This window comes from Scatophagus argus, chromosome 14, assembly GCF_020382885.2.
Source record: "Scatophagus argus isolate fScaArg1 chromosome 14, fScaArg1.pri, whole genome shotgun sequence".
NCBI classification, from domain to species: domain Eukaryota; kingdom Metazoa; phylum Chordata; class Actinopteri; family Scatophagidae; genus Scatophagus; species Scatophagus argus.
This window is the reverse complement of record NC_058506.1, coordinates 5,152,532-5,166,549: the sequence shown is the minus strand read 5'-3', so window position 1 is coordinate 5,166,549 and position 14,018 is coordinate 5,152,532. Positions and strand designations below refer to the sequence as shown.

The window sequence follows — 14,018 nt, the reverse complement described above, 5'->3', positions numbered from 1 at the left end:
TTTATTGAAGGACTTTAAATACACTTTGGCAGGAGAGACAAGTGAGCAGTCATGGTTTGATTTCAGTGGTGTCTGTGGTGTGAAATTCCTTTTAGCTTCATTTTCAGATTATTACAGACTCTTCTGAATTTCCAGATTGTAGGGTGACTCAATCATTATTGTCTTTGAACTTCACCACCCCCTTTTTGCATCAGTATGTGGGTAAGCTCTGAAAAAACAATCCCAAGAATCAGAACTGTTTGTGCTTTCTATCTCAACATCTTGTCATTTTTCATCAGCTTTTTCATCAGAAAGAAATATATAGATATATAATATATATATCTATATATGCATATATAGATCCATCCATCCATTTTCTATACCGCTTATCCATCAGGGTCGCGGGAGAGCTGGAGCCTATCCCAGCTGACTACGGGCGAGAGGCGGGGTTCACCCTGGACTGGTCGCCAGTCAATTGCAGGGTCACCACACAAAGACAAACAACCACACACTCTCACACTCACACCTAGGGGCGATGTAGAGTAGCCAATTAACCTAATGTGCATGTTTTTGGTATTGTGGGAGGAAGCCGGAGTACCCGGAGAAAACCCATGCAGGCACAGGGAGAACATGCAAACTCCACATAGAAGGGCCCAGACCGGGATTCGAACCTGGAACCCTCTTGCTATGAGGCGACAGTGCTAGCATATATAGATATACAATATATATATAATTTTGAGACAAATCAAGCATCTTATCCACTCTGATTTAATTACCAGAATACAACACCCACCACACATATGAGTCACTGGTGTAGAAAACACATCAGTCATATTCTAAAAACATTTCAATTGACAAGTACTGTTGATCAGTCACCACAGTGAGACAGAAGTGTGCTTAGTCACTGCGTTTGTCAGGTCCTCAACAAGTCCAAAGCAAAGCCACAGCCAATCAGAACTACATCCATCACATCTAAAGAATCTGGTGAGTAAAAAAACGTACATCTGAACAGCAGATTTTCTCCTTGATCTTGAGAATTTATCTGCCATCACAGCTGTGGTTTTATCATTATTTCTTTCTGGAAAAGTGGCTTCTCTCCTCTAAGTAGTGGAAACCTTGCGTTTCTCTGCATGTTTTGACCAGACTGTGCTACACGAGGAAGAAACGTGACCCTGTGGAGAGAAAGGCTGGAAAGAGGAAGGACCATGACGTGAGACTACAGCCAAAAACAAAAAAGTTGCAGTCACTCGCTTTAGGCATGCCACTGTTGGAAAGAAATAATATTTCACATCATGACTTCTGGAATTGTTCCACAGCTTCAGAATGTGTTTTTGGGTGTCCAAAGGAGATCAAAACATTCTCAGATAACCTTAAATGGAATAACTTTCTTCATATGATTTGGAATAAAACAAGGGGAAATGAAACAGATTATTGTAGTACAAATGTGGAAACGACAAAAAAAGATGTTAAAGTCCATCACTGATTTGATAACTCCTCCAGCCAGACCTGTACATGATCGGCTGAATATTATGAGTTTTGCATAATCTATTAGAAAAACAACCTTCTTGGAAAGACCCTTTTGCAGAGGTTGTCTCTCGACTCCATGAATGACCATCCACAGTCTGAGTGTAAATAACAGCTGATGAGTCGTTGTGAATAGCTTTTCAAACTTGCCGTCTGGAGGGTTTTCAGAGTTCAGGCCGGACACGGTTGAACTCACAGGGGACTTGTGACTGCACTCTGCCAGCAGCAGCAGCAACAGCACAAATGTGGAGAAGTGGGTTCTGCTGTTTTCCATGCTCCACCAGCCTGACATAAGCCTGTTTCCCCATTACTGTGCCTCCCTGGTTGTATAATGTTTTTATGGCAGACTGCCTGGCTGCGACTTCGGGGCCGGAGACAAAGATGGACAAGACAGACGAAAGGGGATGGAAAGAGAGAGAGGGAGGGAGGGAGGGAGGGAAAGGGCTGGAAGTGCTGAACAGGGTTCCCCGGCTTCCCTCTGCCAAGGATTCCCTCACAGTCATCTGGGCTGTGTCAACCCGAGGCTTGCCCAGGCACATTCCTGAATACTGACTTCACCTCTCTCCATGTCCCCACAGCACCTTCCCTCCCGCCTCCTCCCTCCCAACCCAGACAATGAATAAAAGAGCTTGTTTACACGCAGCAGAAAAGAGAGCAGCGCAGAGCAGAGGGGAGACACTTCCTGGAGACAGTTGCCAGCAACAACAGGGAGCTGGTTTCTGGGTCCAGAAAGTCAGGAAGAGAAGCAGGAAACTGGCTATGTATCTATCTGCACTGCAAATGATCTGCTGATCAAGGAGTGCTCACTGTGAGCTCATTTAGCACTCCTCTTTCTAGTCTGACTGAGCCCATTAACAAATTACAGCAAAGGTTACTGGGACCCCCAATAAACATCACATCTGGGTGTGGTTAAGCAGTATTAACAAGCTACAGTTCAGGCCCTCTTGTGTAAACTACAAACATGAGAAAGTTTTTAACAGTTACCATAGCAACTTGGCTCACTAAGGCTCCTTGGAAAAAAAAACACTTTGAGATAATGTGCCAGTGTCTGTCAAAAATTTACCAAGAATAACTGTTATGCAATCAACAGGGCCTTGACACAGCATTCTCTGACTGCAGGCATCGAAGGCCCCACACATTCTGATGGGAACAAGCTCATTTCTAGCCTCCGCAGGCTGCTCATACACTGTTGACATGCAGGCAAGCAGACACACCTTCAAACAAACAGCTAGCAGCCATCTGGGTAAGTGCGAGCAGAGATAGACTGCGTGCATGGAGGTACAGTGGTGAGACTTATGGTTCTTCAGTAAGTGGCTCCAGCTCCAGGATCCCGCTCCATGAGACAGACCTATAACAGACCTATAAATACCATCATGAGGCAGCTTCTAGTAACATAATCTACTATGGCTTCCTATATCCGCTCAAACTCCTAATGTATTCTCCTACCGGAAAAGGTCTGAATGCATTAGCCACATCGAATGCGAATTAGAAATGTACCCCATTCTCCTCCCTAACGTTGTTATCTCGGTAACTGCAGAGGAGACGTCTGCAGTCTGTTTCCTTCATTTACATAAATGTTAATGGAGGGCTTCCCTTCTCTGAATATGTCATACACAGCCATGTGCAGCGGGTGAGTGTCAGCAGCTATCTTTAAGAGCCCTGCTGAACAGCCACCCTCAGGATAAGAATGGAAGCATAGATTAAGATTAAAAAGATTAAAGTGACATATTTTGTCATTGGAGGGAACTCACTCCAACGAAATTTGTTCTCTGCATTTAACCCACCCAAGTGACGTGCACACACACACAGCAAACCCGGGGCAGTGGGCGACCGCGTGCAGCGCCCGGGGAGCAGTGGGGGTTAGGTACCTTGCTCAAGGGTACCTCAGCCATGGACACCGGGACGGGGAATCGAACCAGCGATCCACCGGTTACGGGTCCGACACCCTAACCGCGGAAGTGGTACCAAGTCACTCACTAATCGCTCCTTTGCAGCATAATGAAACCAGAACATGAAGCCCTGACATGTACCTACTCTTCAGTCATTATGGAGCTGAAAACCTCTCATACAGGATTAAAGCTGCTGCTTTCAAACACGAGGATCAAACAAAATAAGACTAAGAGTTCAAAGCCATGCTAGCAGCTCTGTGAAGCTGACTGCGTTGTTTTGAGCAAAATGCTAACACAGCCAAGCTAAAATGCTCACAATGACAATGCTAATATACTGATATTAGGCAAGCAGGCTGTTTACCATGTTTATCAGCTATGTTTAGCCCCTTAGCATGCTAATTTTAAACAAAAAGCATAAGTGAGGCAGATAGTTTTGCAGTTATGTGGTCATAAAACAAACTGAAATTTTGACCTGATCATGTTTCGAGATCAAAACTTACATTTCATCCTGTGGGAGACATGAATGTCTTGACTAAATTTCTTGGCAACAGAAAAATTAGAGGAACTGCAGATATTCAGGGGATCACCAAAGTCAGTAGAATACATGCTGTGGGAAACATGAATGTCTGTGCTAAGTGTGTACTAAACTGGTGGACCAAATGGACAAGACCAACAACAGTTAAGTGACTGGAATTATTTTGACATTACTTCTGAAGATATGTTGATACCTTTTAAAATGAAGTAAAAGAAAATAAGCACAGAAAAAAAGTGTGAAATGGGATTTCATTAACAAGTGTATTTTATTAATTCAATGCAACAGGATGAGCCTCGAGCTGCATTAACATTTTCCCAAATAACATTAGGCAAATGTTTAAAACCTGCTGACAAATCCAGACTCCAAAGCTGAAATGAGTTTGACTTCAGTGTAGTGTTGCATTCTCCAAACAAAGAAAAAAAAATAATGGCTTCTAGTGAGAGACCAGAAAAGACACTAGTGGAGAGGAATGATGAGTTGTCCTGGTCATTACATATAATGTTACTTCATCTGCTGTGTTTGATCATCCAGGCTGGGGACACAGAGAGGAGATACCAGCAACTGTCAAGTTCCTTTGGCAGTCGTGTCAGAGTAGTTTCAAAGTGGAGATATTATCTTTTCAAGCCAATTAAGTGAGAACATGACATGAGATTCAGCTCAATGGCTGCTGCAGCTGCCTATTGGCTGGACTGTTTCAGTCGTCATCAAGCTGTGGTCAGGGAAAAAGAGACCGGATTTTTCCTCAGGATGTTGCACAGAGAGAAATTAAACTGCAGCATCACTCTCATATGCATCCTGCCATAGTATATGTGACATCTACCTCTACTGAACAGTAATGAACTGTGTCTAATTGAGCAGCTTGTTCTAACTACCTAAAAATCAAGACATTTAGTTCAGTCTGATTATGAAATATTATGTTTTGCACAATGTAGATTATCTGAGCTGTGATGTAATCCTGCTGATTGACAAATGTATGACATCTGTGCTTAGGCATTAACCATTCAATACCTTTCCGGTCTCTCTCTACACATACATATCGCTTGTTGCACATTAGAGTCAGGTTTAAATAAAACTCTGAATCACACCAAATAATTGCTTTGCTCCACATCACAGTATGATGAGCTCAGTTACAGAGGAAAAGGAAAAGGGCCTGTCAACTGAGCAGGACATGCATGAGGTGATATCTCGTCAGCAGCTCAAAGCTTCCTCTTTAAGGTCACAGCTGTGTGAAGAACCATTTTTCAAACATCCCAACAGGTTAGTGAGGACGATGGCGCCCGGCCTCCCAGCGGCCAATTGGAGAAGCCGAATGCTGTGAAAAATAGCCTTTCAATCCCCTTAACATCAGATTGAAATATCTGTGTTACCACTATGCTATTTATAGGCTTTATTCTAGGTTTAGAAACCAGAGCGACACTTCTATCCAATCAAATGTCTGGTACAGTACAACTTTACTGATCTGAGTCCTGTAGTAATGGAGGCCATTGGAACTAAAAGTTCAGCTGTGGAATTATTTTCTGAAACGGTTGTAAAAATATATATATACATGTACCCAATGGAGATGTACATCAGTGAGCTGTGCGGTTACACTGGGTAACATGTTTCAATATTACGACAAGCCTGGGCACTGTAGTTTCATCAGTCAGCGCTACAAACCACTGTCCTGCAACTGCTACTCTCTAATCTCTATAGCACCAAATCATCAAATGAAAAGTCCCCAATGAATGCAACAGTTACTCCTGTTTAAGTAACATTTGCAAAAAACACAGTGTCATGCTGTTTCATGAAATGATTAAACATTTAAAACATAAAATATATATTTATGACCTGTTTTTTCAAAGCTTTACATATTCAGTAGGAACTAATGGGCCTGGGCCTGAGTGCCACAGGCAGTATGGGAAGGTTAGAGGAAAGCACTGAGAAATAGACAAACAGACGAACACATTTTTCCTTTTGGTGTTTTTCATTGGCAATAACAAAAATATAAAATATCCCCAGCCTCCTCACTGAATCCTCTGAAATTTGACATCTTGAACTTTGCCATGTTGGTTGAAAACATGGAATTAATCTTGCTATAAATTCTGTGCAAGTTAGTGCTATGAGAAATTCATTATTTTAAAGTTAAAGACAATTTTTACACCTTAAATTTTATTTATTATTTTAATTGTGTCTTTGCGAAGAATCTCAAAGCACGAGGAAGGACTGGTCAAAATTTGTTCTGATGTGTCACAAACTGAAGTACCCATTCAGGTTACTAAAGAAAAAGTAAAAGAATTTTGGTTAAAAAAAAAATACAATTCAAAATCTCATTAGGAAACTAAGTTAATTCAATAACAAGATGACTGGCAAGAAAACAGAAAATAATTTTCATATCTCTTCACTTTATTTTCAGGTTTGACACTGCAGTGTCTCCACTGTTACTTGTTTTTTTTAGCAGGTTTATCATCAGGTCCAAATGCATGACTTTTCTCATGTTTACTTAATTCTTCAGGCGAAAATGAGTTACACAAATTGCTTAAAATGCAGCTAATTATGGTGTACACACAGCTCATCTCCCTGAATGGCTTTAGACGCTTAATGGTATGGTCTGCACACAGACACTGTACAGCATAAGCTTTGTGTACACACAACACCCTCCTGAAACACAAACCCTTTCTGAGTAAACATCACATCAGTGGACCGGACTGTACAGTAGCAGAGCGCCCGGGCAGACGGCAGTGACAGCGCGTTAGAGCCCGGTGACTCAACAGCATCTCGCCATAAGGGCATGATGGTGAGTGACAGATGCAGAGGTGGGAGGGAAGAAGGCAAGACAAGTGACAAGCTAGAACAGGATCACAGCTCCGTTGAAGGCAGTTGGGCAGGCACACACAGAGCCCACTAGAACAGGGAAATGACTCAACACACCAAAGACTTCAAATTACTTTTCTACAACTTAACTCTCCTTTTTCAGCCCACACAGCTCCCACAACACCGTTATCACAATTTAACTCGCAAATGGACAATTTTCAGAACAAGTGATAACAAGTGAAAGCCGACGACCACTGAGTGCAATGTGCAATCTTGAGTGTGCTGGTGTGAGGGAGGAGGAGCAGGAAACAGCAGAACGTCTCTTGTATTTCAAACACAAGAGCAAGTAAGCCAGGCTGCTTTTATGTCAAGTTGCAGAACAGGAAGAGAAACAAGACTGAGTGAGGTTCCACTAGAGGAAGTTGTAATCATTATTCGTGCAAGAAGCAAGAGTGGGGAAAGTTCAGCAACATTGCATAATTTACCAAGGATGGTATCACCTAATCCAACAGCACCGTCAGGCACTGTGACAGAAAACAAAACATTCTTTTAGGTGCCAAAGAGTTATAGAATTTGAACTTTTGGAAAACAAGCTCACGTCAGTAATAGTGAAATGAAAATTTAAATCAACTTAATGTCAAGAGAAGCTCAGTGGAGTTTGTGTGCAGAGTGCTTATTTGGTTTGGACGTTTGTCTCCACTGGTGGATGTTGGGCAGATTTTCCGAGACACTTCTGAACACTTTTGTATCATATTCAGCTTAACAACAACAGTGGTCCAGTGACATCACTGCTTGGTTGTTTAACTTGAAAATGTGGTGCAACTATAACCTCCTGAAGGGAGTGTCAAGAAACATGACCAGGACTACATATCAAGGCTCTCAGGACAAAAGAGTGATTATTTCACAGGCATTGATTAATAATGTAGCTAAAATGATACTTTCAAATTCTAAAGTGAGAAGAACTTGAGCAGGGTGATATGAGACTATGAAGAACAAAAGAAGAAGAAGAATTAATTAACATCTCCTTTGACACTCTTTACATGTGTATCAGCTCCTTTGAAAAACTGCTGTCTAGCTCACCTGCAGCAACAAAACAAAGTTGTTTGCTCATGAGGACAATCTGCCCTTTATCTCCCACTTTCTAAAATTGAACTCATTGTGCCTTTGAAATTGGGGTTGTGAGAGCACAGGACACAACCATCAAGCACCGCAAGCTGTAACAGCACAAACATTCTTGCGCACCCACACAAGCAGAGTGTGGTCTACGTGTGTGTGTGTGTGTGTGAGCGAGAGAGGCCTGTGACTTCCCCTACTACATCAGAATCACTTATTTCACAATGAAAGTGATAAACTGTCTTGTAAATTGAGGTGCTTGTTGTTCTTAACAGTAAATTAAATCTGTGTGTGTGTGTGTGTGTGTCTGAATGCTGTCAATAAAGGTGTGAATAAAAGGTCAAACGCCCCCATGCTGCAGCACAGACTGCTTTGTAGAAAAGTCGGTCAAGATATGGCAGCCAAGTTCATTTTCCAACATCTCAGAAAGGCATCAGAAACTCTGACAGTGCTCAGTGGGGTTTTACTGTCGCAGCACATGAAAGTGCTGATGTAAAGCCAAGAAGCCTAGATGAGGCTCACCTGTCTTCACTATAAGAATCATAAAGGAACAAGGTCAAATCAATAAGTTGAATCTTGTCCTAAAGAGACAAAAGCACAGAAACTTTCTCATCAGTCTGCTAATTCATGAGTTTGGATGGTCTTTGACATGTATACTAATACAAGAAGAAAAGCACTTTACCAGGTCAAAACATCTGACCTCAAAGCAGTTTTGACATGTTTTCAATGTCCATGTTAACCACAGAAGTAGTGAGATGAGAAACATTTGTCGTGTTTTAACTGTGGGGTCCTTTGTATAGCTAACAGACATCTTTCAGATGTTTCTAGAAACCAGTGGTGATTAAACTCCGTCATCTACCGCACAGATCCAAAAGCTGTTCAAGTGTGCAAAACCTCCTCAGTCCCACGGAGGAGTGTGATGTCTGAGTCAAACATGTCACATCGTCGTCGTCCCCCCCCTCCTCCCGCGGACACTTGGAGCAGGGTGTTGGCAGTGCACTGACACAAGATCATGCTACTGTCACCCCCTTCTCGCCTCCTCTTGTCCAAACTAAGACATACAGCCACTGAATGTGAATGCAGTTGCACAGTGGAGATCTTCTTTGTGGACATGTTGATTTAGGTTAATGATCCTGCTGATAATGAGATCCTGCAAACACTGTGCAAGCATGTCAGCGGAGCGGCATGAGCATACCACCCGCATACAGCTTTGAACGGACCCTCCCTGGAACAAAACACTCACACAGAGTCCTTGCAGTCTACTACAAAGTCTGCGGTTTGTGAGCAGAGGGGAAGGAGCTGTTAAGCAGCCGTACATCACTCTGCAAAGATATGTACTAAAAAAGCAACGAAACCCAAGCTAATTTAATGCTGATTTTTTTTCCTCCTTTTTTGGCTTGTGGAGGAGCAGCTAGAGTGGATGACCCCCTTACATTCAGTCCCAATAGCGGAAAAGGGTATTCCCTCCCTCAGGCGTTTATCTGTAACGCACCCGCACAAGGCAGGAAGTTCACAGCTAAAAGCGAAAGAGATGTTATCTGTGGCAAGACGTTGCTTATTTTCCATGAAGTCATCACAAGCCCCTGGGTAGAGTGACTGGCTGCAACAAAAGGGCTACTGTTTGACTGGCACAATATGCCGCTAAGCTCCACAGCTTGGTCACACATGCAAATGACAGGCCAGGAGGGAAAGGTGCGTTGATGTCGGGATCGACATGAAAAATACTCATCAAACCCCATCTGGGTGTCAAAGACGGTGTGGACGTCAGGGGAGGGCTCATGTTAAACTGCTCAAGACCATTTTCACATGAAAGACAACAGAAGAACAGCAACTGGCACCAATGCTATTTTGACAGTTTGGAGCTTTAAGAGCTTTATCACTCCAACATGGTTAAATTACTTTACATATCTACTTTCTTCTGTTATCTTGTAATTTGAACTGCAAAGTATAAGCCATGTGGAGAACAACTGTTGAAAGTGAAAACAGGTTGTACAAGATTTTCTGTTTCATTATCTCCACCACCTCATCATCCACTCCAGTGGCCCGAGCCTGCCTGTTCTGCACTTCCTGATCCCTGCATGTGAGCCAGGGACATGTGTCATCACACACACATATAGCAGCAAATGACCGTATCAATACTGTGGGGGCTGGCTACAGGTAAAAGCTTTCTTTTGGTGAACTTAAATTTTTAACGAGACCTAAAGGCCTCAGGGGAGCAGCTGAATAAAATGTATCTGGATGAAACCCAAATCTATCCAGAGTTCAATTAAATGAGTTTATTTGCACTTTCTCTCCTGTCCAGGCGCGTCTCTCTGGGTTAACTTTAACTAGTGTGGCATGCAATGAATGATTCAAATGCAGGCATGTGCATCAATGAATGTGCCTCTTACATTTCCACTAACGGTGCGCCAAAAGGAATATATGTCCACGCGCACGATTTTGCAGCAGCGTGACATAAAAAGGCAATTGAATCGATGCAGGTTGTGATCCGCACCAGCAAGGACATGAAGTTAAGATGCAAAATGTACAGGTTACATCAATCTCTATAAAAATACTCACCGTTCGGTCCATATTTCTCAAAAAAGCCTTTGACTTGATCCAGAGTCAGCCCAGTGTTCTCGTTCACGCCGAAGTTGTCTAAAACTTCAGACGCTGATTTAGTGTGCGCATTTTCCATCTTGCTGGACTGTGCTTAGATGATCAGATCGAAATGCATGTAGTTGAGAAACATCTATTGTGGGAACCAGAAGAGTGCGCGGGGTGGGGGGGTGAAACAGCAGTAATTTCCACCGGCGGGCGCTGAGGCGGCTGAGTCTCTGTCGGTCTGCTCTGTCACCTGTCCCCCCTGAGGAAAAACCTCCGGATCCGCCGTACAGACGATGTCGTTGCTCTGTTGATCGACTGCTGCTGCTACTTCATCTCCGTCTGAAGGTGTGCTGTGTCTGAGCCGGGGCGGAGCGCCTCTCAGCTGTTGAGCACTCCCTCCTGCGCTCCCATTGGCTGCGCGTACCTGAGCGGAGTTCAGCCGCCTCACGCAACCACTTCAAACACGTCGCTTTAAAACGGGCTGCGTGAGCTCCGTCGGTCCTCGTGTTTGTTGCAGTGCAGGTTCTTAACTTGTAGCCAGGTTACAGTTAATGCTGTCATGTGATGTAACGTCATGTTATCTCTCCCTTTTGGGGAAATTGTGTTTTTTTGCTCGTAGACTGCAAGGTCAGTTGTACATCAGCGCCCCTGCAGCTGAATGGGACGCAGTGCCTTGCTCAAGGACAACATGAGAACAGAGGCTCAAGTCCATCAGCACACAGGTTACTCCTGTGATCAGTTGCAGTATTAGTTTTATGTACTGCACACTATAATGTGAGGGAGTCTCCAAAGCAGCCCTGGGTCCAGGTGCACAAAGATTAGGTTCATCTAGTCAATTAGGCTTTGAGACTGATATGATACAAGTCAGACAGAAATAAGAAATACTAATTTTAAGCTTATAAACCCAGCAGCTCTATCCTCCAGGCTATTTTCCAATGTGAAGCTGTCCTCATACCTGACAGAAAACAAGGCTATGAATTGGTGGTTTGTTTGCTGAGTGAGCTAAGGAACATCACAGAATTTTCATGATAAACTGTCCTTATTACTGTTCAAAAGACTTATGCTCAAGAGCATGAAACTTGAACTAATAGCTTTTTTGATCTGTTTGTTAGTTTGAAAATTATATATCACACTGAAACACACCAAGGATAGTCAGGAATTAGACAGCTTTGTGCAGCCAGTGACTTAACTGTTTAGTGTTAATCCAAAGTCTATTTGTTGGATCTAAGCCATTGTCTACGTAAATACATGCTGGTGTACAGAACAGAGACATCAAAACTGCCATTTAAGAACTCATGTTTTGATGTTTTGACTTTTATTACATTTGTTAGGAAATAAGTAGGAAAACACAGTTAAAACAATGAGTATACCTAAAAATAAAGCAGTAGAATATGTGCTGTAAAACAAACACAACCAAACGTGATGCAGTTGTTGTCCTGTGATTGGTGAAATGGTCTGGACATTTCGAGCTGCACAATAGCAGCTAAACAGAATGTCTCAAACTCTGACAGCTGCATACTCCATCCTTATAGTCTTGCCAGAATCCTCTCAAGGAGACTTGGTAAAATCCTTCTCAAGTCCATTCTTGGCTGTCCTGCTTTTGAAAAAGAAAAAAAACAAGAAACAAAATAACCACCGCTGAGTCCTCAGGACCAAGGTTAAGTACTACTGCTTCAAAGGATGTTTGCTGATGCAGCGTCCGACCCCAAAAAGTTCATTTCCAGTCAAAATAGACCCCATAAACATCAAGCCCAGGATTTAATTATTGTCTATAATAATCACCTGTGTACTTTTAAAAGTAAAAAAAGAAAAAAGTACTCAGTTACACTTAAAAGTTTTGAATTCAAAAGGTTACTCATAAAGAATATACTTATCGATTATTAGCAACATCCTGTAGCTGCTCCAGGTGGAATATTGTAGTTTTTACTCAAAAACATTTGTTTTACGCACAGTGTCACACTGCTAATTTGTTATGTTAAGCCCTTTGAGACAAACTGCTTGTAAAAATGGGCTATACAAATAAAGTTGACTTGACTTGACTTGACTTATTTGATACACTGAAAAAAATGTTATGTTTAAATGAATATATACAGTACTATATTACTAACCTACTCAGTAGTATACAAAGAATCTAAACTCACGGACAAACTCCAACATGAAAATGCTTTAATATGTAATTATTAGTGATAAGCACAGAATAATATGCTATTCTGTCATATTATGACATGCTATCAGCAACTTGCTGATAATGTAAGTACTTCTTCCTCCACTGCCAAAGGCTCACCTGATAAAGCTGAGTAGTTGTGAAATGATCAGTGGGAGAGGAAGAAAACCCAAAGTTCTGACACATCAGTTTACAAGCATTTTTTTCCTCTAATTTTTGCTTTTATGTAATTAATTTGACCTTTTGAGGCTCTAACAGTTATTTGAATGTACCCACATGAGACGTACGGGGGGGCGTCATACACATCTGTAACATGACAAGGAGCCCAAACCACACATTGCTTTCTTGTATGGGGTTTAGAATTTGATTTTATAAGTTTGTGCTGTTTAAATGTATTTCTTAGTTGGAAAATTAGTAACCACTACTGTCATATAAATGCAATCATTTCCTTCTGGAAATATTCCTAGTGGTTCATGTTCTGTCTAAATTGGTGCCTCATAGCATCAGAAACAAGTGCAGGTCGACCCTTAGTGTACAAAAAGACCTTATTTTGCATATTATCTATCCAAGATCCCAAAGAGACTTGAACTTCCTGGAAAACTGTCACTTCCTGGAAAACAGTAAAGGTGACCTCATGCGACATGTAGTATGCTTAACCTTCCAAAACTACCAACCAATAAAAGCATCACACATGCCTTTCTGAGCCTGTGATCAAATCAAACAAATTTTTTTCTCATATTCTCTTGGTTTAAACACTTAAAAGATACTTCACTTTCTTTTTGTCCTCCTTAGCTGCCTTTCTGAATGCACCTTCACCTTGCGGTAACCTGATGTTGCACGGTGTATTAAAGATACATTGCTGTTTAAATGGCTGTAAGGCTTATGACTGTGTAGCTCATGAAGAGTTGGCCTACATGCAGCTACACAGTTTACTCATGTGGTGGCACAAGTTTAATGAATTTAGCCATTCACCATTGACTTGGGAAAAGAATCAGCTAACTAAATGCAAGTAGGGAAACCGGCGTTCCAGATTTCCCTTCCATCACTTTATCCTGAGTGTAAGGTTAGTGCAGTACAATCTCCCCACAGTATGCAGACACTGAAATGGGTCCACTGTTGGAGATCATAGGCACTGGACTGGGACTTTGTTGGGCACAAAGTATAAAAGGAACAAGGTGCTCCAGTTCTGTCCTCACTCACAGCTGGCCTCTTCTCTCACAGAAAAAAAAGGTATTTTTATCTGGAGCTTATGTAACTTCCAGAACTGCTGTCTGGTATATGGTAGCTAGCTACATGAAGTTCTAAGATGCTAAGTGCCTGCAAATGCCCTCTCACTAGTTTTGGAGGTTCTGTCTTTGCCTCTGCGTCAATACTCAGATCCAAAGATTTCTATTTTAAAAACCAGACCTCACTACAGCTATCCACAGATCCCCAGCAG

General features: G+C 42.1%; 1 protein-coding gene across 2 annotated transcripts in view; it reads right to left on the bottom strand.

Annotated features, from left to right (window-relative positions):
- atp2a3 (ATPase sarcoplasmic/endoplasmic reticulum Ca2+ transporting 3) overlaps positions 1-10,797 on the bottom strand; it is a 42,585-nt gene extending 31,788 nt beyond the window's left edge. The window contains exon 1 of one of the 2 annotated variants that reach the window (XM_046410237.1): positions 10,390-10,797. In XM_046410237.1, coding sequence (XP_046266193.1) covers positions 10,390-10,507 — 118 coding nt within the window. In that variant the 5' untranslated portion in view covers positions 10,508-10,797. The remainder of the gene's footprint in view (positions 1-10,389) is intronic. The other variant, XM_046410236.1, reaches the window with a different exon arrangement.
- Between the last annotated feature and the right edge of the window lie 3,221 nt (positions 10,798-14,018).